Source organism: Mixophyes fleayi, chromosome 1, assembly GCF_038048845.1.
Source record: "Mixophyes fleayi isolate aMixFle1 chromosome 1, aMixFle1.hap1, whole genome shotgun sequence".
In the NCBI taxonomy this organism is placed as follows: Eukaryota; Metazoa; Chordata; class Amphibia; order Anura; family Limnodynastidae; genus Mixophyes; species Mixophyes fleayi.
Window position 1 is genome coordinate 307,482,098 of NC_134402.1, and position 25,679 is coordinate 307,507,776.

General features: G+C 43.3%; 1 protein-coding gene and 1 long non-coding RNA gene across 3 annotated transcripts in view; one reads left to right on the top strand and one right to left on the bottom strand.

The window, feature by feature from the left end:
- The window catches only part of LOC142157592 (uncharacterized), a 45,739-nt gene extending 44,338 nt beyond the window's left edge, over nucleotides 1–1,401 (top strand). For both annotated transcript variants that reach the window (XR_012692519.1, XR_012692518.1), the window contains exon 5: nucleotides 601–1,401. This is a non-coding gene — a long non-coding RNA (uncharacterized LOC142157592). The remainder of the gene's footprint in view (nucleotides 1–600) is intronic.
- LOC142157576 (myosin-7) overlaps nucleotides 1–9,551 on the bottom strand; it is a 29,466-nt gene extending 19,915 nt beyond the window's left edge. The window contains exons 1-9 of the mRNA XM_075211199.1: nucleotides 9,513–9,551; nucleotides 9,024–9,231; nucleotides 8,714–8,857; nucleotides 8,016–8,172; nucleotides 6,841–6,868; nucleotides 6,640–6,748; nucleotides 5,411–5,503; nucleotides 2,676–2,739; nucleotides 617–715 (exon numbers count right to left, since the gene is read on the bottom strand). Coding sequence (XP_075067300.1) covers nucleotides 617–715; nucleotides 2,676–2,739; nucleotides 5,411–5,503; nucleotides 6,640–6,748; nucleotides 6,841–6,868; nucleotides 8,016–8,172; nucleotides 8,714–8,857; nucleotides 9,024–9,224 — 895 coding nt within the window. The 5' untranslated portion in view covers nucleotides 9,225–9,231; nucleotides 9,513–9,551. The remainder of the gene's footprint in view (nucleotides 1–616; nucleotides 716–2,675; nucleotides 2,740–5,410; nucleotides 5,504–6,639; nucleotides 6,749–6,840; nucleotides 6,869–8,015; nucleotides 8,173–8,713; nucleotides 8,858–9,023; nucleotides 9,232–9,512) is intronic.
- Between the last annotated feature and the right edge of the window lie 16,128 nt (nucleotides 9,552–25,679).

Here is a 25,679-nt window from a genome sequence, read left to right on the forward strand (position 1 = left end):
TGTTCGAATGCAAATGACACTTCCAACTGCCTACAACTTCTACAACTTCAAGGGCAGAAGAGGGGAGAGAGGGCATAGACCAACGTGGGCAATGTACAGGAAGTGTGTGCCTAGGGTGTGCCTACACAGATGCAGCCGATTCAAGCTCAGGACAGCTTGTACGTATATGTTTTTTAACCGTATCAATTGCACCAGCTACAGGGCAGGTGTAAGTGCCAAATGATGGTGGTGACTACATGTATGCTTGTCAGAACAAGTAAGAGAAACTACAAGAATACATTTTATGTACAAATTAAGATTTATATATTTCATGTAAAAAACTAAAATAACTTTAAATGCATATTTTTATTAATGATTAGAAGTTTGTTTTAAAATATATTTTTCTTAGCATGCGTTCTGATGGGACTTTATATTGCACATATGCATGTGCATATCCGGCAGTCTGCTCTGTCTACAAGAGTGTAATTATACACAAACGGAAATGTATCTTGAGATCCATTGGTATTTTATTACAGCGTAGTGGTGTATAGGTTACGGGTGGGATTTGTTAGCACAAGTTGCGTGCAGGTTACGTCCGAACCCTCTATGTTCTTCCCACAGATGTGGACTCACTCACCAAGAAGCTCTGGTTTTTTATTGGACAGGATCTGATAGAAGATGTGATAATCCCTCTCTGACTTCAACTGGAAGATGCAACGAGATTTCTCCAGGAGATCTGAGGAGAACACCGGGCTTGAAACAGGCATTTGAACAATGAAAGTAAAAAAATAATCAAAACTGAATAGAAAAGAGAAAGTGAGGGTAGGAAATCACAAGGTTCGCAAAAAATGGGTGGGTGACAGAAGGAATGTGACTGGTGCTATTAGGAATTTGACATTCTGACAATAACCTAAGCTGCCCCAATGGCACTTTTTTGTTAAATTGCAATAAGCACCAAAAGAAAACCCTCATAATGGAGGGGTCTTGTTAAATAGTCACCAACAGGGGACAAATATATCAAGCTGCAAGTTTTTGGTGGGTTTGAAAAGTGGAGATGTTGCCTATAGCAACCAATCAGATTCTAGCTGTGATTTTGTAGATTGTTCTAAATAAATGATAACTAGAACCTGATTGGTTGCTCTAGGCAACATCTCCAATTTTCAAACCCACCTGAAACTTTCAGCTTGATACATCTATTCCCAGGACTTCGCAAACACAAGAAGATATATGGAGATGAAAAAAACTACCTTTGTTGTAAGGTATGTAAAGAGATCTTCAGGGTGCGAATAGTATGTGAAATTTCCCTCCCAAGATACCAGGTGGTATCAGCAGATGCAATCAATCACTTTAAAAACTGGTTGGATTATTTTCTTTACATACAATGGATTATAGCATTATTATTATTGTATTGTATTATTACATTTTTATTGTACTGAATTGTGCTATATGTATTATAAAAATATAACCTGCTAGATTATTTGATGCCAGAACCCAGTTGCCAGTATATTTTTTTTCTAATCTAAAATTGTGGATGTAGCTTCAATTAAGTTTCTTCGAATGTTTAAGAATGTGGCCCCCACAGGAGGAACATCCTTATTTAAAATAATTTTCTTATAAATGTCTGAAGCCTGCAATCATCAACATCGCAGATAGTAACAAGAAACATCAATTAATTAAGACACCTCTGATAGCTAGATTTGCTATCGCTGTATATCGCAGCGATAGACAATCTTTGGTAAGGCAATTTATTAAGGAAATGTCACAGGGGGATGTGACCGGTGCTCAGCTCTCCGGTGATACTGTCAGGTGGAGGTACAAGGCATCTTACCGATTGCCAAGCCTTCTTGGGACCCTCTTCGCCTTCTTGAGCTGGCATGCCAGCTCGGGTATGCGAACTGGAACTGGAACCCCGGACTTTAATTTTAATTAAGATTAAAAAATAAAAAAAACAGGGTGAAAATATAAAAATAAAAAAACAAATAAAAAAAACAGGAAAAATCCTTTATTTTAATAATAAAGGATTATTTTTTGCTGTGGGAAATGGCGTTACCAATCAGAGGAAAGCAGCGGTACTTTTACCGTCACTGTCCTTGGTAAATAGATTTTCCCATACTATGCAGGGGGAAGCAGCACAGGGGTGGGGTACAGTATTACGATGCTGTTTACCCCGAAATCTAATATATAGGCAAAATAAATCCGAATACTATCATTTTGACATAAATATGTGGCTGTCATTAAATCCGAATACAGAAATCCCGGCACTTCACATTGACGTAACTTAATACAGCGACATTATCATTTAACGCGGCAATAGCAGGTAACAGTGCCTAACCTTAACCCCAACCCTAACCCTAATCCTAACCCTTAGATCACATTGTACAGTAGGTTCTGGCGTTACTGCTTTAAATACGGAAATGCCTATGTCGCTGTATTAAGTGACGTCAATGTGAAGTGCCGGGAACAGGGAGAAGCCCTAAATACAGCTAAAAATACCATTTTCGCAGGATTTAGGGCTGCTTTTCCTTTAATAATTATAACCCTATTAGTAAAAACCTATGACCAGGTGCTCTAGTCTTATTGTTTGCTATAATGCATAGTGTGTAGTGCATGTGCATAGACTGGCCTATCAAAGCACTGGGTGAGAAAAGACAAAAAGGGCTCTGGGCAGAGGGAGATGGATGAATTGTCATTCTCACAAGTCTCTATGTCAGCAGACGCCAGCTTCCCAGTGGCTCCAAAATGGATTCTGATGAATTTACCCTGACCCGGAAAGGAAGAGAAGAGGGATTGAAAAGGGAAGAGCAGAGATGGTACAACATTAAACTGAACTGTAAAGTACAACACTGGCTAGAAACAACATCTATGTAGATTTTATTATTGTCTTGTTTAAAAAAGATTTTCCTGATCAGGTCTATGGCCCAATTAAGTTGTGTATCCAGAACATCCTGCCTGAGATGCGTTTTAAAGGGGGTTGTAAAAGCCAAGCCACTCAGAGATACAGGGGCCTATTTATCAAAGGGTGAAAAGCCCATTCTGCCAAAGTATGTTTTAACTTTACCCCAAACAAAGATGTAGTCAAAGATGTAGTCTGCTGTCAGCAACGGCTCCCCCATGCTTTTGCAAGGGGGAGCATATTAATTAGAGATGGTCACTGACCCCTGTGTTTTGGTTTTGGTTTTGGATCTGGATTACCTTCGTGCTTTGGTTTTGGTTTTGGCAAAACCGCCCTTGCGTGTTTTGGTTTTGGGTTTTTTTTATTTGCTTTTGTTTTGCAATTTGTTCAAAAAATTAATTTTTGGGCTAAAATAACCTAATTTAGTGCTCCACCTGTTTCTTCGATAAGTGAGTTAATTCTACAGCTAATAAATGTCAATGAGCGGTGACCCCCCCCCCGGGATATGTGCTTTTATCAGACACACACCAATCCAGGGTGCCAGACAACGCACTAAAATCATAGATCGAATTTCATAGCAAAAAAAAAGGCAGTTTGGTGTCTCTCTGTATATTACACCCTACGGTTATAGTTAAATTGAAAAAAAGCAGCCTGCAAACACTGTACGATCAATAGAAATGCCCAAAGCATCTTTTCTGTTTGGCTCTAGTGTACAGCCAAAAGTTATTAGTGTAAATTAGGAAAAAAACTGTTTAATCCCTGGTAGGCCGTCCTTAATTCTACACACAAGCCTGCTTATATTCCTCTCCATCTTTGCCTATTGGCAATGTAGCCATCGTCTTACACTTCTAGTTAAATAAAAAAAAAACAGCCTGCATAGACTGTACAATAAAATATAAATGGCCAAAGGCAGTTTGGTGTCTGTCTGTATATGACACCCTCCACTTGTAGTTAAATAGAAAAAAAACCAGCCTGCATAGACTGTACAATAAATAGTATATAGTAACTTCAACACGAGAAAAATTGTTTTTTCAAAAAGGGGAATATCTGACACCCCAAACACTTGTAGTGCAAATTCAGAAATATATACTGCTGGTATATAGTATTTTGAACACCAAAAACTGACTTTTTTAGAACTGGGGAATATCTGACACCCCAAAAACTTGTAGTGCAAATTCAGAAATATATAGTGCTGGTATATAGTATTTTGAACACCAGAAAATGACTTTTTTAGAACTGGGGAATATCTGACACCCCAAACACTTGTAGTGCAAATTCAGAATATTATAGTGCTGGTATCTAATAATTTCAGCACCAGAAAATAGATTTTTTGGAACAGGGCAATATGTCATACCCCAAGCACTTGTAGTGCAAACTGCAAAATAGATACTGCTGGTATATTACTATTTCTGCAGCCAGAAAATAGTTTCTTGAGGAGGGAATATAACACCCCAAACAGTTGGTAATGTTTGCAAAAATGCCTCCTCTATCCTCCTCTCTTCCTGCTGTAGTAAGTGCTGTAAGAAGTCCTGTAATAAGTGCTCTCTCCTTGTTCTAATGCTGCCTGAGACCTAACCCTTCTCTCTCCCTCTGTCAAATGGCGCTGGATTGCTGTGGAGGCGGATATTTATGCATTTGAAACATCGCGAGAACCGAGATCCGACGACGTCACAATGACGTTTTGCCTCAATTTGAAATCTGAATGGGCGGATACCTCAAGTTCGGGCAGGTTCGGTTCTCGGGGAACTGAGCCCGCCCATCTCTAATATTAATCAAGTATTGCAGCGGTACTTGTACTGCCTAAATGCCTGTTCTGTTAACGCCATCTCAGGGTTGCATTAACCACAGAGAACCACTGAAAAAAAAGTTAGTGGCTAAATAATTTGTTATTAGTGCATGTATTTTTAAAATGAATAGGGCTATTGCCCTGCCACCCAAAATAATAAATATTTTGCATGAGCAATCTATGGGGTCTATTTACCGTATCGGGGCTGCTCTGTCCCAATAGAGGTCTATGGTGACAGCGGTAAATGCTGGTAATCAGGTGAATGCCAGAGAAATCTCTGATTCCTCCAGTGTTAGCCCTTTGCTAAATAAGAATATATGTTCAAAGAGCCTTTTGCCATACGTATACCTCTATGATTTTATTCACTTGCACACATTTCATTAATTTAAAGAAGTGCGCCTTGGTTTCACTGACCTCTAATTTGTTTTTTGGGAGTCAGACCCCTCCTCTCAGGTGCGGCTTGCTTTGAAAATGGAGGCTCAGGTAATCTTTTAATTGTGACACCCTGAATATACATTTGTTTCATATGCCTGGTATGCTAGGGACTCACCTACAGGAGATGCCGTGATGTTGGCAGCGCTATTTCCCTGTGCAGAGGGCCCCATTATCTCTATGGGCCTCCATGTTAGTTATATATATATAAATCCTTGCTTGATACATTTCAAAATGACTGCTTGCGTTTCTAACCAGAAACAGTTTTTTAACCTGAAAACTGTTAAGGGTGTGAGTGACTATAATGAAAAACAACTTACGAATCTTGAAGAGTTGTCATTTCGCAGGGTTTTGGCATTCCCAAAGGCCTCCAGGGCAGGGTTAGCCTGAATGATTTGATCCTCCAGAGTTCCCTAAGGATTAGAAAAAGCAAGCAGATTGGTAAAGCGATGATTGCTATACAAAACATGTGCTCTCAATAATAATAATAAAAATATTCATATTCAGGAAATGACATCAGTGTTCAGTATGCTTTTTGGAATGATTCAGGCTTTGCAAGGTCAATGCAAAAAGGAAGATTAGCTAGAAAGAGTACAGCTGCCCTAAGCAAACCTTTGCACTCCCCTCAATCTTCCTCACTAGCACTCATTTACCAACATTGCATTTAGTGCACTAAACCAATCAGACACTTGCTTTCACTGTGTAACTTGCACTAGACCAGTGGGTAAATGTATCAAGCTGCGAGTTTCCAGCGGGTTTGAAAAGTAGAGATGTTGCCTATAGCAACCAATCAGATTCTAGTTATCATTTATTTAGTATATTCTACAAAATGATAGCTAACATCTGATTGGTTGCTACAGGCAATATTTCCACTTTTCAAACCCGCCGGAAACTTGTAGCTTTATACATTGACCCCTAAGACTCATGTGTAACCCTGCAATGTGAGTTGGTTTATATACTAAGTGCTTCCCAATGCTTGTAATATGCATTGATATTATGGTGGCCTGGTGCACTGCCTCTTTAGGATGGGTAAGTAGTGGCATGGGTTACTGAAAAACACTGGCATGATGAATAGTTGTATGGAGAACTATAACATCGCTGGTATAATGATAACTAATGAAAGGAGGTATATTGCTTGCCTGGTACAACTCTGACGGGACTCCTGGCATAATGGTAGCTATGACATTCGTTCTGTTATTTGCATCCATGCATTTATAATTTTGCTCTGTACCCACGGACATGTAATTATGTTTACTGTTTTCATGTATGTCACTTCTGTACAACCATCAGGCGCTATGAAATCTGTGGCGCCATACAAATAAACGAAGGTGATGAATTATCGATCCATTACAACAAAATACGTTGGGGAAGGTGAGCTTACTTCTACTATAAGCCTATCATATTTCACTGCACCTTCATGTTGTCTAAATGTCTCTTTTAATCACAAACAATTTCTATTGTTGCAATAGTCCTACTAATGTTACTCATATATCAAATTCTCTGAACCCACCCCAGAATAGTAAGATCACACGTGTTGTTGCCATCTCACCTTGCCTGTGGGGCCAGTGTCTTTTTTGCGGTCTCCGATAGCAGCAATGACGGCAAAGTACTGAATGACACGTTTGGTGTTTACAGTCTTCCCTGCACCAGATTCTCCACTAATCACATGACAATAGGAACAGAGGGTTATATGCATGCATAAAGATACTCAGACATAGGTTGACAACAGTAATTTGCTAAAATCACATACGTGATAAGGATTGACTGATTATCCCGATCTGAAAAAGAAAGGATAAGGGTATCAATGACCTTGCAAAGTATGTATTTAAAACAAGAAGAGGCAAATTATTTATATTAAGTAATATATTTATAATAATTTATATTAATCTGTTTTAATAGCCCCCTCCACAAACCTTAGATAGTGCTCAAAGGGAAGTGCTAATAATAGTAATTTGTGTTCTTTGTAGCATCCAGCTTATTGTATTGAGTAATATGTCATTCTCAGTGCATTCAACACATACTTGCCAGCTCTCCCGGAATGTCCGGGAGACTCCCGCATTTTGCGAGAGTCTACCGGGCGAGTGTGGCAATCTCCCGCATCTGGATAATTCTGCCCACTTCCTAGTGAAGTGGGCAGAATTAAGTCCCAAACGCCGCGATTCCCGGTGAATCGCGGCGTTTAGCCCCGCCCCCGCTGTTAAATGACGCGTTTTGCGTCATCACGTTATGGGGGCGGGTCCAAAATGACGCCATTTTTGAGCCGCCCCCGTTACGCCCACCTCCTCTGCAGGCTCCCGGATTTGACCTACAGAAAGTTGGTAAGTATGATTCAACACCTGAAGTCATTACACATTGGAACAATAGACTAATGCAGATTACCACCTACATTATGGTGGCTGTAACTCTGGTTTATTGTGGCAGAGTTGCATATACCACTCAGTTTGCATTGCATAAAGATTGTTAGTGAATAATAATTGGTTTACACAGCTATTTAACTAAATGGTTGATATATTACATTTGCTGAAGAACGTAATTAGATGACAGCTGTACTACCATCGCCACTTTAACCTGTGATTGGTCAAATGGGCATTTGTTAAAGATATATGTTGATATGGTCTACATCAGTGATGTACAATACACAGCAGCCTGAGCCTTCACCTGCGGCCCCAAGCTCCTTCCTGATTTATGGCTTATTGGGCCTTCTCTACTTTATGTCCTGTTGCCACTAGCTTTTATTTTTTGATTTATGCTTCACCAAGCCTGTATCTTTTTAACCTGTTACTGAGAATAAGGGTGATTTATGGCCCTTTTGAAGGTTAGAGGCCCACCCATGCAGTCTTTGAAGTCTATCAGGTTGGCCATCACTGGTGTGCATGCTGTCTATTTGTCACACAGTAATATATGTAACAACTAGCATATCCTGACCTGTCAGCATGTACTGATAGGCATTGTCAGAGATGGAGAAGATGTGAGGGGGGGCTTCACTCCTCTTCTTCCCACGATATGCACCTACAACCTCTGTATTGTACACAGGAAGCCACTTGTAGGGGTTCACAGTCACACAGAACAGACCTGAATATGTCTGGGAGGAGAGAGAATACCATACAGGAAAAGCACAATGGAATATATCATGGGTAAAAGGAGGTAGAAGAACAAAGTACATGGCGCTGTGAGTTACATGTGAATAAAGTACATGGCGCTGTGAGTTACATGTGAATAAAGTACATGGCGCTGTGAGTTACATGTGAATAAAGTACATGGCGCTGTGAGTTACATGTGAATAAAGTACATGGCACTGTGAGTTACATGTGAATAAAGTGCATGGCGCTGTGACATTCATGTGAATAAAGTACATGGCGCTGTGAGTTACATGTGAATAAAGTACATGGCGCTGTGAGTCACATATGAATAAAGTACATGGCGCTGTGAGTCACATGTGAATAAAGTACATGGCGCTGTGAGTCACATGTGAATAAAGTACATGCCACCAGATGTGTCACAATACCACAAAGGTTGTGAACTGTTGTATTACAGGGTCGTCCAGGGAGATAAGGTTGGGTTACAGGAAAGATACTGGAAAGTCAGGAAAGTGATAAGATGATACTGTAAAGCTGGATTCTTACATAGATCATCCAGGCTGCATAACGCTCTTTGAGGTTGTACAGCACGGCTGGCTCATTCAGGAAGGTCAGCATCGCCATGTCCTCAATTTTATCGAACTTGGGTGGGTTTTGCTGCATCACTAGGCTGTCTTTGACAGTGACCGTCTGGAATACAAACATGTATAAGTATAGGCAAAAAAAGAATCACACAGTATAAAAAATAAATCTGGAGAGAAAAAACTCACCTGACGACCCCTACCTTAGTGGTTGAAGTCACATACATACATACATATATATATGTATATATATATATATATAATAAGCTACTCACCTTGCCATGTTCAGTATCTGCAGTAACCTTGTCTCCATCACGGCTGGTCACTTTGGCTTTCACATATTCCTCTCTATCATCAGGGACAAATACATCTTTCTTCATGTCAAAGAGACGAGTCTGGGCTTCCAGACGCTCTTTGTCAGATTTTCGCAGAAAGGGAGCCGCAGCCCCAAATTCTGACATATGAGCATCACCCATCACTGTGCTGTGGAAGATGGAAATACATAACTAAGAGACTCATATAAAAGTACTGTGCAGCTTATGGGAATTTATAATGAATACCTACATCACATAAAAAAATATCTTTTGGAAAATATAATAATAACTTTTTCAACATTACAAAATAAGCCCACATTAGTATTATTTTGTCAATTAGTCAAAGGACTAACAATATACTGTGCCTCTATACCCATAGTATAGATAACTATAATGTAATAGTGATGGGACAGCAATTCTAAACATGTACCCCTAACACACAGTACTCACCTAGGAGCAGTCAAAAAGTGAATGCAGAATTTGGAGAAAGCTCTGTTTATAACTCTTTATGCGTATGCACACACATATATATATACACACCTGTCTCTTTTCCTGTTCCCAGTTTCCCGATTTGGGCTCCATTGTCTGAGAGCCACTCCTCCACACACACAGTAAGAGAACAATTAAGGTTCTCACGTCATTGTTTTGGAATCATAGTGGGGAGCTGTGGGAGACATGTGAGACTAAGAAGCACAGCAAGTGTGACATGCCAGTAAGTGTATTTTCTGATCCCCAGGGCTAGGGAAGAATTGTTAACCCATACCCTACCACATTCTTGATAGATGACTAAACTCTTTGACCTACAAAATAACCTAAAGATCAGTTTTGAGCCGGTCTTTGAAACATACCAGACTAAAATCTTACCTGTTCAAAAAGCATCTGCAAAATATTAACCAACACTTTGTTTTGTAAGCTAGACTACATTGAGTGGTAGATGATGCCAATTGTTCTGTAGATTGCAAGAAAGATTAAACTCAAAGTGCCTTATTCACGTCCGGACATAAGTACGTTTGCTGCCGTATCTTGTGTAAAATAGCTCTGTGCATGCTCGGACCTTACGCCAATGAACACAATTGCATGCAATAGATGTCTGAATGCATATAACACGGCTGCCTATGACTTGAATGGTGGAACGGCGCAATGTACTTTGAGGACGCTCCGATGCAGATGCGGATGATTCCAGTCCTAAATTTCTCTTAAAAATGCTTGTTTCAGCCTTATCATTTGCACCAGCTGCAGGGCAAGTGTAAGTGTCGACTGATAATGGCATAGGGCCTGATTCATTAGGGATCTTAAATGAAGAGGATTCTTATTTCAGTCTCCTGGACAAAACCATGTTACAATGCAAGGGGTGCAAATGAGTGTTCTGTTTTGCACATAAGTTAAATACTGCCTGTTTTTTCATGTAGCACAAAAATATCAACTTTAAATTTCAGTGTACAAATAAGCTATCAAGTATTTGTGTGCTACATGAAAAAACAGGCAGTATTTAACTTATGTGCAAAACACAACACTCATTTGCACCCCATGCAATGTAACATGGATTTGTCCAGGAGACTGAAATAAGAATCCTCTTCATTTAAGATCCTTAATGAATCAGACCCATAGGGCTAGATTTACTAAGCTGCGGGTTTGAAAAAGTGGAGATGTTGTCTATAGCAACCAATCAGATTCTAGCTGTCATTTTGTAGAAAGTACTAAATAAATGAAAGCTAGAATCTGATTGGTTGCTATAGGCAACATCTCCACTTTTTCAAACCCGCAGCTTAGTAAATCTAGCCCATAGTCTTTATGTGGAAAAGTGCACGGATGCGTGCCACTAGCTAGTAAAGGACATGTGTATGCAAGTAAGATAGACCATAAAAAAGCATTATATGAACAGTGTGCATTAAAAACATCGGGCCTGATTCATTAAGGAAAGTTAAGCATAAGTAAGCAAGTAAGGCAAAACCATGTTGCATTGGAGGGGGAGGTAAATTTAAAATGTGATGACAGATTTATATTTGGGGAAGGGAATGTCCTAGATCAACTTTAAATTTCAGTGTACAAATAAGCTATCAAGTATATGTGCGCTACATGGAAAAACAGCCAGTATTTTCCTTATGTGCAAAATAATATACTCATTTGCACCCCTTGCATTGCAACATGGTTTTGTCCAGAACACTTAAGGAAGAAAACGTCCACAATCTTTTGCTTAACTTTCCTTAATGATTCAGGCCCATCTTCATTTATGCATATAATGTAAAGAAATATTTTATATAGATATATATATATATATATATATATATATATATATATAATATTCCTTCACATTAAATATATAAATCAAGATGGGCCTGATTCATTAAGGATAGTTAGGCAAAAAGTTGTGTAAGTTTCATAAAGGGCTCACTGTGTATGTTCACACAAACTTCACATCAACCTTAAACTTTAAACATTTGCATGCAAATAAAGACGCGTAGACCTGGATAAGTTATTTAAAAATGGCAGAAATTTTATTGTAAGGATTTTATATTAACTAAACCTATGGTGGCGGAGAAAGGGCACTGCGGAACAGCTCACGAGCTGATAACACAAGATCACTTAGTGGACTGGCGCAAACCGCCGTAAGTCCGTAAACCACGGGGAACAAATCCCTACATACTTAGCGCTGAGTTGGCGTCAGAGTGACTGCCCCTTACAACTCACACAGCCCTCCCTCACCGAGCCGAACAGGGACCCTCCTCACCGAAGAACCAAAAGGAGTTACTGATGCTTCAAAGGGGGCAGTGACCTACGACCAACTACCTGTGCGCCCATTAATCAGCCGCTGAATGCAGTGCCTTCCTACCCCGCTGCGCCCCACAGACGCCGCAGCCCGCCACCAACTAACCAAAACACGCCGCCACTCCCCCGCAAATGCTATCTACGAAGAGCCTCATACCCTCTTCATTAAGGTGAACGCCGTCCCGTCTAAAAAGGTGTGGTGACTCCACCCCCAACCCCGGATGGTCTATGACTATACCTCCCAAGGACCGCACTACCTTCTGAATGGCGCTATTTAACTTCCTAACCATAATCGTCATCTTTTTTAAGGGAATGGTCGTTCTCCATGCTAATCGGGGAATTAGTGCCGACCAACCAATAATGATGCCTGGCCACGCCTCGTGTATTTGTCGCAGGTCCTCCCGAATTTTGATGATGAGATCTAAGGACTTTCCCTTTCCCAAATCATTACCTCCTGCGTGCACTACCAGTACATCTGGTGGGCCTTGTTGTCTAATGAGCCTCACCAACCACGGAATAAGATCCGGCCAACCTAAACCTCTTTTTCCCCACCATCTTATGACCGTACCGCCGTGATTCGCAATAACCTTAGACCCGGGGTGGCCAGCGGCCCAAAAAACAAATGAATGACCGAAGATCCACACCATCTTAGCTGGAACACCATCACCTGAAAGCAGAAAATCCGTGTTAACAACCATACCCTTAAGTTGGGAAGACAGCCAGGTTCGGTATAGAAAGGTATGAGAAGAATAGTATGCAGGAAAAAAACGGTCAACAAGGGGGGGGAAGGGAAGGAACACACATATGGGGGGCAGACCACCCAGGCGAAGGTAAACAACACCCGGAAAAACCCCGGCAGCACACCACTAATCAGGACTTACGCCCAGGGAAACCCGGGTGAAAATCCTTTCGCGCCCCCGCGTTAAAGCGACGAGCGGAAAAGCCCAGGGTAGCCCACCGAATGGAGGGAGAAGATGGGATGGGTAAGGAAAATGGGATGGTTGAAGACTCAGGAGAAAAAGAAATGTAGAAAAGAAAAACACTGTAAAAAAGGCCAAATAATTGATTAAACACTACAACAATCAGTCAACAACCTTGTCAATTCTAACATAAGACTTGAAAGACGTAGATTTCCATCGCCCCAGAGCTTTTATAGCTTCGTCAGAAGAACCCGCCAAGGCAGCGGATGTAGCTGCACCGATCCTAAATGAGTGTGTCCCGTATAAGGTACTGTTTAAACTAAGGGACTGCAAGGTACGTTTTAAAATGGCCGCAAATTGATATTTTGTCAGAGGGATACCATTAGAATGACACAGAAACACATTGGCCTGAGGTCTTTTACTCATAAACAGTGACGCTAGCCTCACCGGGGAAATATGACATAGCTGCTGAGAGGTTGACTGAACCCATGAGCCCCTCCCGCTCTGATCAGTCTTAGATCTAACTATTTTGCAGGCTAAGATCCCTTTGCCCAGACTGACATGCTCCGCTCTCAAACCTGACTCCTGATGCCCCCTGGACCTGGCTACCAACTCCGAAATGCGAAAGGCTCCAAAGTAAGCCATGGAAAAGGCCAAAGTAAATAAGAGCTTCTCGTAATCATCTAATGTAACCAACCCCACATTCCTTATCAGGTCTTCCAGGATGTTAGAGGTAATCGGTAAACGAGTATCGGCATGAGAGGGACGGACTCTTCTCCAACCCTTCAAGGCCTTATTAATTAAGAAATCTTTTGTGACGTCCGGGTAACCCTGCAGCCTAGCCATAAATGATATCCCGGCCAGGGTGGATGCCATAGTGGTCCTTGAATCTCCCTCAGAGTATCTGTCCCACATAAAGGCTAGCATGGCATCTCGCTGACCTGCCTCGGATTGCTCCTTTTGTCTGCTGATAAGCGACCACCGTCTCCACGCTGATTGATAGGTTCTCAGGGTGGAGGGAGCTATTGCCTGTTCCGCGAGCCCACTTATGCCGGCTTGATGATCTGCCAAACACAAGGGGGACATGGGGTACCAACACTGTCCGCCTGAGGAGCCAGGCTGCGAAACCTGCTCCAATGGAAGCGGGATAACGCGTCAGCTAGGCAATTCTTCACCCCCGGAACATGTTTAGCCCTGAACGAGATGTCATTCTGCAAACAGCGCAAAACTAGGTGACGCAGCAGCAATATTGCATGTTGGGCAGAGGCGCTCTGCTTGTTGATGGACTGGACCACCCCCATATTGTCGCACCAAAAGACTATGTGCCTACCCCGCAAAGCGGGAGCCCACAGTTCGATTGCTACCACAATCGGGAATAGCTCAAGGACCAACAAGTTCCTAGTGATCCCGTCCCTATGCCACTCCTCAGGCCATCCCTCCGCACACCAGTGTCCATCGAGATAAGCCCCAAAACCGGATGCTCCGGCAGCGTCTGTGAACAAGTTGATCTCAGCGTTTGTCACCGGAGGTGACAGCCAGATACACTTGCCATTGAAACCCCTAAGGAAAATGAGCCATATCTGCAGATCCTCCCTAACCACTTTGGATAGCCGTATGATTGCATGTGGCCTACTCCTACCTGCTGTGGCTCTTTGCAGCTTCCTACAGAAAACCCTCCCCATGGGGATGACCCGGCAAGCAAAGTTAAACCGCCCCAACAAGGACTGTATCTGCCTCAGGGAACTAGCGGTTTCCTCTAACACTGCTGCGATGGCCTCGCACATCTTTGTAACCTTATCCTCTGGGAGCCTACAGATCCCTGCCTTCGTGTCAATCTCGATCCCGAGAAATGAGAGACACGTAGTAGGGCCCTCCGTCTTGTCCGCTGCAATGGGAACGCCTAACACCCTAAACAAAGCCTCCGTGGAAAACAGCGTATCGCGACAACTCGTGGATTCAGGAGGCCCGATCACCAAGAAGTCATCCAAATAATGCGCAATCCACCGACACCCCGTCCCCGCCTGAATGCACCAATGGAAGAAACAACTGAATTTCTCGAATAGTGCACACGAAATCGAACAACCCATAGGAAGACAGCGATCGATATAGTATCCACCACGATGCCGAAAACCCATGAATTGATATGACTCAGGGTGCAGGGGTAACAATCTGAAGGCCGATTCGATATCCACTTTGGCCAACAATGAGCCCCTGCCGCATTCCTGCACCAGCGCTAGTGCCGATTCAAACGACTGGTAACTGACTGAACTGAGATTAACGTCAATTGCATCGTTCACAGATTGACCAGCGGGATAAGACAAGTGCTGGATCAGTCTAAACTTTCCTTCTGTTTTTTGGGAACTACGCCTACCGGGGACAAAATCAGGTTGGGAATAGGAGGGAGTCGGAACGGGCCAATCATGCGACCCAAACCAACCTCCTTGCCTATTTTCTCGTCTAGCACTTCCGGGAGAGCGAGCGCCGATTTTAGATTAACCGGAGCTGCTGTGGAAATGCTACCCTGAACCGGAAGTTTAAAGCCGAAATGGAAGCCGTCGTGGAGTAGGGCCGCGGTATCCCTATCATCAAACCACGCCAGCCACTTGTCCAGCTCGGTCAGGTCAATTGGCGATGGCCCCTTGACTCGGCAGAGCCGCACCAGTGCCTCTTCCCCTTCCTCCACTTCCGCGAGCCTTAACGCACTCGGCGGCTGGGTGCTGGCCGCCGCAGGGGGTGCAAATGTGTCTAAATCTGCAGAATGAACCCCTTTGACAAGCCCCTGCATTGAAATCATAACACCTTCCTTTCTGAGGGAGGGCACTTTGCGCCCTCCCCGGCCCTTGAAACCTCCTTCCTGCACTACCTTCTGCGGTCTGGTTGCTAGGCCTCATTAACTCCAACCACGTGTCAATGTCTTTAGACCCCAGGGGGAGCCTCTCACGCCCACTCATCCGCTTCCTAAATAGCTCGTCATATGCTCTCCAAATAACCGGGCCGTCCTTTACAAACATCCCGCTAATCAGATGCATATATCTCCACACCTCCGCCTGCTCGCTGGGCCTGGTCTCAAGGTATATAGTGGCGAAAATGGAGAAGGCATTCACCCATCTAGAGAAGGATCTGTACTTCTCTTCCCCCATTCCCGACTTCTCACAGGCTGCTGCGAGCGCCTTCCTATCCTCCCCGGTTAGGGCGTACATATCCACGTACTTACCCCTTCTGATTCTATCCCTTACGCTAGGCCTAATGCCATGTGTAATTTCAAGGGATTCTACCTGCCCTAACTCACTACAAACCGCTGTCTGGTCTGTGTCACCTGACTGGGGTGCCTGCTTACCCCGCTAACCTAACAATTCTGTCTCCAACAATTTAATAAGCTTCCTGGGTCTATCACCCGAGTCAGAGGACCCGCTGCTGGTAGAGAGTACAGGTGACCTCAACAATAGTGACGTATGTGTATTAGCTGGAATGGACTCACCACTAGGAGCAGGATTCTCGACACTGACAGACGCCTCCCCGAGCGTTGCTGATGCGACCTGTCCTCCAGACGCATCCTGGGTCACCTCCTCCCGAGTCCCAGCCGGCCTCTGATCACGTGACTCGGATCCCGAACGAGCACCACTGGCAAACCTCGCTTCCAGATTCGTGACCGTAGGCTCTGAAATGGAGAGGGGAACAACCAGCTGTGGCCTGGGCAAATAATCCAAACGCCGCCGTGCCGAGTTAATGTCCCTGTCATCAAGAAACCTGCCTGACGCTGAAAAATGGCCCGGGCTGGGGAACGCAGGAAAATCATCCCGCCGCTGACGACTATCATAGCTGGTATGGTGATAATCAACTACAAAATTATCGGGCCTAACCCCCTGGCCCCCATAGGCGGAGTCTGCCATAACGTTCCCCGGGGAAGAAACCCTCTGTTACCAGAATGGGCGGGTTGACGTAGGAGACAGACGCTGGCGTTGGAGCGAGGGCCTCACCGGCGCCTCAATTCTGACCCCAAAATCTCCCAAACCTCTGGTGGTAAGAGTGTCCCCCCCTCCATGGCGATGGTAATCCCTGTGTGTTGTGACATGACCCAAAGACCTGCCGTACCCCTGAAGGCCCCTGTCACCTTGTGACCCCCAAGCTGACCCCCTACTACTGTGGGGCAGGAAGGGGCTGGGAGGGAAGGACAATTGATGCAGTGCGGGCGGGTTATAACCCTGCGAAATGACCCCTTGGGATGGCCAAGGGGGGGTGATAGGGCACTGCCTAAAATGGTATTGACTCCGGCCACTGGCAGATGGACTTGCCGCAGAACCCCCAAACCTCTCTTCTAATCGGATGATCTGTGGAGGGGGAGTGCTGGCTGCCTGCTGCTCCACCTGCCTGGACACTGAGGGGCTGGCTGTGCGGTGGGATCCAGCCCAGCCGCACTGCCAGAACTGGCTGGGCGAGATGGGGTGCGCCTTCTGTGCATGCACGAAACCGGAAGGGGGAGAGAGGGGGGGGGCGCGACCGCGACGGGAGGCGCGGGGTGACGGGAGGCGAGGGGTGACGGGGTAAGGCCAGCAGAAGGGACCACAGCCACGCGGGAGCTGGAGGCACCAAGGGGGAGGGGAGAGGCCAGGGAAGCAGAAGAAGATGGACGGGCGGAAAGAGAAGAGGCAAGATGGCGGGCGGGAGGAGAGGGGGAGGGGGATCTGAGGCGCGCCGGGCGCGGGGCACTTCTCCTGGGACGGGGCATGGTAAATGAGCGGGGATAGAGAAAAAATAATACAGGGGAGTACAGGGGGAGAGAAAATGGCAAAGGGGGAGGCAGGATCTAAATGCGGGGAGGGGGGGGGAATATATTGGATCAGGGGGGGGGGAAGTGGTAGCTAAAGAAGGCAATGAAATAGCACAGGGCAGCAACTACAAAGGGGGACAAATGAAAAAACAGGATTGGAAAGAAACAATGAATAAAAACACTAAAGGTACTTATCCGTTGTCACGCTGCAGGGTCTCCTACTGGATCTCGTGTTGCAAGTGAAGCCAAGCAGGAAGTACAGCCTGCTATTTTCTATCAAAGGTCCCTCCCACGTGAGCCACCATTGGTCGGTACCCACCCCATGTTAAACCACACAAGGTAATTATTAGCTTGTTACAAACCCTGTCGCCCTTTAAGTGCGTTTGTCCTAAAAGCCTCACTTGTCATTATACACATATATATATATATATATATTAGAGATGCTCAGGCTCGATTCCTCGAGAACCGAACACATCCAGAATCGAAAATGAGGCAAAATGTCATCGTTACGTCGTCGGATCTCGCAAATTTTGAAATCTATAAATACCGCCCTCCACGGCGATCTAGCTCCATTTGAAAGAGGGACACAGAACTTGTAGCACAGTGTGTAGAGCAGTTGGGCAGCCAAATATCATCCGTGCCCACCCTCTTGGGCCATAGTTACCTGCCTATACTCACTTTTCCCCTCCCTCCCTCTCATGCTGTGCCTGAGCCCCCAGAGTTATAGTGCTTACTGTTACTTGTACTGTGCTGTTTCACCTTGTTCTGTGCCATTGTTTGTCCTTGTACGGCGCTACGGATACTTTGTGGCGCCCTATAAATAAAAATTAATAATAATAATAAATAGATATAATTGAAAGAGGAGGGGGTAGCAGTGTTCAACAAAGTCTACAGTGACATTCAGGAGAGCTCCATTGCAAATTCTGATTGCAGAAAAATACAAATACTAGTTCTGGCAGCGTTGGTGTAATTCTGCGGTCAAATTCTACTGTGTTATATAGGTAACACACAAAGAGGAGAGCTCCATTGCTACATTGCTAATTGTCATTTCTGAAATACAAATACTAGGCCTTGTAGGCTTTTCTTCTGACTTTTCTTTTCTGCCCCTGCTGTGTGCCAATGTGTCCTAGATGTGGTAGGAACTGCCGTGTGCTTGAGTCATTGCTCTGTCGCTTAGCATCCAGCCAGGTCGCTGCAGTATTTATCCGAAAGTGTATGAAAATAATAATGTGACCTGTGAGGTGGTCAAAATTGACAGCAAATGACTTGAAATTAGTGTTATTGAGTTTAATAATAATGTAGGATCAAAAAAAGAGAAAAATTATGTGATTTTAGCATATTTTAGCAATTTTTCTAAAAAAATTCAGATCCAAAACCAAAACACACGAGGGCGGTTTTTCCAAAACCAAAACACGAAGCTAATCCAGATCCAAAACCAAAACCACTTCATGGGGGTCAGTAAGCATCTCTAATGGGCGGGATCAGTTCCCTGAGAACAGAACCCGCCCGAACTTCCGAAATCCGAGTCGGCTCGGTACTATCCTACCTATTCGGATTCCAAAACAAGGCAAAATGTCATTGTGACGTCATCGGATCTCGGTTCTCGCGATTTTTAGAATGAATAAATAGCCGCCTCCACAGCGATCCAGCGCCATTTGAGAGAGGGAGAGAGAAGGGTTAGCTCGCAGGAATAGAGTAGGAAGAGAGCAGGAAGAGAGGAGTATAGAGGAGGCATTTTTCCTAATTTATACTACAAAGTGTTTGGGGTGTCATATTCCCTCCTTCTAAAGAAAACTATTTTCTGCCTGCTGAAATTGTAATATACCAGCACTATATCTTTCTGAATTTGCACTACAGGTGTTTGGGGTGTCACATATTCCCCTGTTCTAAAAAAGCTATTTTCTGGTGCTGAAATTGTAATATACAAGCACTATATCTTTCTGAATTTGCACTACAAGTGTTTGGGGCCTCATTAAAATGGATTCACAGCAGTCCACATATGAGCAGGAGCAGCAAGCAGCTGCTGCCACCAGTCCTGATGGTAGTCTTCCCTGTATCTTTTGAAGTCAGGGAAAAAATCACACAAAAAAACACCTTTTACCGTGTTGAAGAGAAAAAGAGCTGTAATAGAGGAAAAGTTAACTGCCGATCAGAAAAAAATTGCCAACATGCCATTCTACACACGCAGTGACAAAGAAAGAATGAGGCCAAGTAATTTGCAGTCCAAAAGTGGTGCACAACTACTGTTACGTGTGAAAGCCGAGCTGCAAGAAAACAGTAAGGCATTAGAGGAAAATGTATGCTCAGAATCAGAAATGACACCAATCCCTGAGGAGAGTCCATCCACGAGTGGTATGTGTAATCGTGACCATTCTGATAGTGTACCCATAAAGAAGGGCCCTTTCAGCATTTTTGCTGATGTGTTCCTGAACAGCCCGAGTGTTGCAGATGGAAGCAGTTTTGGCCCGTGACAAGAAGAAGGCCATTGTCATGCCTGGGTATAAGACCAAAAAAGCCACTTCTTATGTGTGGAATTATTTCTAGCCAAATCCTGACAACAGTTGTATAGCCATTTGTAGTGTATGTAAAGCCACATTCAGTCGAGGGAGGACCTTAACCATCTTGGAACCTCATCCATGTTACGCCATTTGACGAGAGTTCATGGCAAGGTGTTGGGAAAAGCTGAAAGTTATGACAAAAATATAACAACAAGCACTCCATCATCAGCTAGGACCCTTCTCTCACCTACATTCCGACGCCTGCAATCTACACCCACAACACCGTCCTCATCAATATCCTCAATAGCGATCGGAGTTAGCCCTGCATCCCACTTGGTAAGGCTCAATGACTCCTGTACTATAATTGATTCCTCTGAAGAATGTTTGAGCGTTATTCCCACTGCTGCTGCTGGGGGTGAATCTTCCTCCCATAAGAAGCCCAAGAAGAAGAGCACTACTACTTTACAACAATTAACTGTGAAACAATCTTTTGCTAGAGGAAGCAAATATGACAGTCACCCAGTTGCAAAGCGGATCACAGACGCCATGGCGACTATGCTAGTGTTAGATCTGCCCCCAATATCCACTATAAACGCAGCTGGCTTTTCACAGTTAATTGATGTTTTTGTCCCTGTTACAAAATACCATCGCAACACCATTTTTCACGACAAGCTATTCCCCAACTGTACCAAAATGTTCATAAAAATGTACTAATTGGGCTCAAAAATGCCATTCTAACAAATGTACACTTAACCACAGATATGTGGACAAGTGGAAGTGGCCAAACCAAAGATTATATGACTGTGACAGCCCACTGGGTTTGTCATTCACCTTCACAAGCAGGAACAGCAGCAGCATGTACACCACTACGTAACATTTCTCACAAGCAGGCCACTCTTTGTATCACCGGCTTCACTAACAGGCATACAGCTGATAATTTGTTACGAAAACTAAGGGATGTGATTGATACATGGCTTATACCACATGGACTCTCCCCAGGATATGTTATTTCTGATAATGCCAACAATATTGTGCAAGCATTACAGCTGGGTGAATTCCATCACATTCCCTGCTTTTCTCACACAATAAACTTGGTGGTGCAGAGCTTCTTGAGAAATAACCGTGAGGTGCAGGAGATGCTTTTGGTGGGCCATAAAATGTCGGGACATTTCCGGCATTCTGCCACAGCCAGTAGGAGATTGCAGCAGCTCCAAGAACAATTTTACTTGCCCTGCCACCAACTTAAGCAAGAGGTGTTAACAAGGTGGAATTCCACCCTGTACATGCTTCAGAGGATGGAGGAACAGCGCAAAGCCATACAAGCGTATTGCACAAGCCATCACATTAGGAAAGGAGAGGGGATGTATTTCAGTCTTGCACAGTGGAGAATCCTTTCTGTGCTGTGCAAGGTGCTGAAACCATTTGAAATTGTGACATGTGACGTGAGTTCAGACTCTGCTAGCTTGAGCCAAGTCATTCCCTTAAATCGTTTTTTTGAAAAGCAGCTTGACAAACTGAAGGAGGAGATGAAAGAAAGCAATTCCGCAAACTATGTTGGCCTTGTAGATGAAGTACTCAATTCACTTAGCAATGATACAAGAGTTATTAAAATCTTGAAGTCGGATCACTACGTTTTGGCAACTGTGCTTGATCCGAGGTTTAAGACTTACATTGATTCTAGAATTCCAAAGGACCGAGATCAAAACAGTTGCAAGGAGCTATTGGTCAGCAAGTTGTCCGTTGAGCTGGGCCTTGGCTTTTGACGATGTCTCCTCCAGTTTCTCAGGCAGCTACTTCTCAGAAAAAATTGCACTTTCCAAAGACAAGCAGGGATGACGCAGGTAGCAGACCACAACAGTTTGACATCTGGGCTGCTTTGAAAGATTTTACCAAAAAAAAGTGTGACCTCCGTCATAACTCCATCCAATCCTACTATTAACATGCAAAGGATGGTGGAGGATTATTTTCAAAAGGTAATTGATATGGAGATGTCAGACAGTCCCTTTCCATACTGGGAGGAAAAACAAGCCATTTAGAAACCCATGTACAAACTTGCTTTGCAATACCTAAGCTGCCCACCCTCCAGTGTGTACTCAGAAAAAGTATTCAGCACAGCTGGGAACCTGGTCAGTGATCGACGTAGGAGGTTACTTCCTACAAATGGGGAAAAGATGATGTTCATCAAAATGAACTACATCTTCCATGAGGAAGGCCTTTACCGGCAAATACATCCAAGTACTGACACTTCTCTAATGGCGGATTCCAGCAGATATGAATTAATAGTCTGTGATGATGATGTACACACTGATGAGGGTGAAGATGATGATGACAACATCTTTTTGAAACTTTCACTATAAGTGTAGGGTGTAATCTAGCCCCAAACAGAAAAGCTGCTTTGGGCATTTCTATTTATCAAACAGTCTTTTCAGGCTGCTTTTTTTTCTATTTCACTATAAGTGTAGGGTATAATCTAGCCCCAAACACAAAAGCTGCATTGGGCATTTCTATTTATCATACAGTCTTTGCAGGCTGATTTTTTTTCTATTTCACTATAAGTGTAGGGTGTAATCTAGCCCCTAAGATAAAAGCTGCTTTGGGCATTTCTATTTATTGTACAGTCTTTGCTGGCTGATTTTTTTTCTATTTCACTATAAGTGTAGGGTGTAATATACAGTTAGACACCCAACTGCCTTTTTGCTATGGATTTCAATAGCTCTTTTTAGTGCGTTGTCTGGCACCCTGGATTAGTGTGTGTCTGATAAAAGCACGCATCCTGGGGGGGTCAGTGCTTGTTGCCATGTATTACCTGTAGAATTACCTCACTTATCCAACAAACACGTGAAGCTCTCGTTGCAATGTTTCCTAGATGTGGTAGAAACTGCTGTGTGTTTGAGTCATTGCTCTGTCGCTTAACATCCAGACAGATCACTGAACTATTTGGCTGAAAGTGTATGAAGAGCATATTGTGACCTGTGAGATGGTCAAAATTGAATGGAAATTACTGGAAATTAGTGTTAGTGAGGTTAATAATAATGTAGATACAAAATAATACCTAAATTATGTGATTTTAGCCCAAAAAATGCAATTTTGTAAAAAACAGCAAAACCAAACAAAACCAAAACCAAAACACAAAGGTAATCCAGATCCAAAACCAAAACACGGGGGTCAGTGAGCATGTCTAATATATATAATTTATTTTCAAACCAACCATATTTTTATTAATGATTACACTGTTTAGAGATGTTCATTTATTTCATAATATAATTTTTTGTATGCATTCTGATGTGATCTTGTACTGCACATATGTTTGTGTGTATACTGTAGTCTGTTCTGTCTGTTAACACATGGCAAGTACCGTTTAGGCAGAGTACACTCACCCAGATTCAAATTGAAACGCAGTTTAGATCTACTTCGATTTGTATACGGTCGGCACTACAGTCAAATTCTGTGCTCTATTTTAAACTGCAACTTGATTTGAATAAGGCCCACAATGTATAAGGTGCAGGCAGTAATTTAGTGTTTAGTGGAAATACTGCTCTTAACAACTTTGAATAACAATTAATAAATCAACTATATGTCAATGTTTTACATGTGCCTAATTTCCTAACAGCTATAGTTTACTAAATACAATGGGCTCTATGGGCCTGATTCATTAAGGAACTTAGGCAAGAATTTGAGTAAGTTTTCTTATTTAAGTTTTCTGGACAAAACCATGTTGCAATGCCTAGGGGTGTAAATTAGTTTATTATTTTGCACATAAGTTAAATACTGGCTGTTAGTCATGTAGCACACAAATATTTGATAGCTTATTTGTACACTGAAATTTAAAGATGATATTTGTGTTCTACATGAAAAAACTGTCAGTATTTAATTTATGTGCAAAATAATAAACTAATTTGCACCCCTTGCATTGTAACATGGTTTTGTCCAGAAAACTTAAATAAGAAAACTTACTCAAATTCTTCCCTATGTTCCTTAATGAATCAGGCCCTATGTTCCCATGTACACAGTACAGCAACAACATATGTAATGTTGAAATATTACATATAACACAGCTTTGCTCAAAAATGTAGCAGAGGTGATGGAGGATTTTAATCCAGGGAGGAGGAGGAGGAGAGAGTGGTACAACACTCCGCATGGTAATGACTAATCTCAGAACCATGGGTGCACACACTCGCTCTACCCTGACTACTCCTCCAGCAACCCCCCACAGCCACACAATGCTACTGCCCAGAAGCAAATATGAAGCCACTCTCCATCATATTTTCGTAATATATGCGTAACTCTGTAATGCATTAGATCTGCTCCTGGCACTAAACAAGGCTCAAGCTTTTGGGCCTCCACTCTACATACTTCTTTTTGCAGCTGATCATCCACAGAAAGTCATATTTCATAATCCATGTAGACCACTTCCACAAGACATTCCAAATACTTCAATATATGCACCAAGCCCCTCTACTCCAAGCACACATTGGAGGTCATTTAAGAAGCATAAAATCCCATATGCCTAGATTTCTGCTGAGGTGCATAGGATTGTGGAGTAAGATATCTGCATTATCAGAAGAGCAGAAGATTGCACAGACAGAGGGGAGGAGTTGGTTAGAGTAAAGGCAAATATGTGGAGGTGCAGAGCTGTGCCTCATTTTACAGAGCTGTGTATTAACATAACTTCATGCAGGATTATTGAAGTGCGATAAAGGGATGGAGAAGGAGAATTTTCAGGGTCTTTCCTTGTCATGTACAGATATTTCCACTCAGCATAAGGACTTGAATTGTGCACTAACTCAGAGCTAGCAGAGATCAGGGGGTAGATTTACTAAAACTTAAACAGGAAAAGTGGATTTGTTGCCCATAACAATCAGATTCAATAATTTTTTATAATGTACTAGATCACTGATGAGCAACACGATATACTTCGAGCAAGGGCCGCATATGAGGGCCTTTAAAAGGGCAGCACAGTATCCTTAATTTCAAAAATAAAAAACAGCCCCAAAACATCTTCAGCTCCTCCACATCACTTATCCCTAAATGCACCCACATGTCACCCTGCCCCAAAATTACACCACATGCTACTGAGACCTGGTCCAAAATAGCCCACATGACCTAAAACCCCCCACATGTCACAAAATGCCCTGACATGATTCCACATGTACTCTGAAACTCTCCCACATGCCACTCAGAATTCACCACATGCCACTCACATGTCACTCAGACCTCCATACAAGCCCCTCAAATGCTCCTCAAACCTCACCACATGCCATTCACACCTCCTTCACAAGTCACTCACACGTCCCCCACATGCCCCTCACACCTCCTTCACAATTCACTCACACGTCCCCCACATGCTCCTCACACCGCCTTCACAAGTCACTCACACATCCCCCACGTGCTCCTCACACCTCCTTCACAAGTCACTCACACGTTTAAGTAAATGTACCCCCAGGTCTATTCCTATACTTTTAATTGGACCTATTTTTCACTTTACATACCTTCTTTGGCCTTAAACCAGTCCTAGCGCTAAACAGCCACAGTATATTCAGTATTTTTTTCCTCGCCACATTGACACACGCATTAACTTTGATGTGTGCTGGGTGCACCGTAATGGTGCACTGGTGCAAAGCCAGGATGTTTTGTGGTGTCCATCAGGTGTTCTTTGTAAATGACC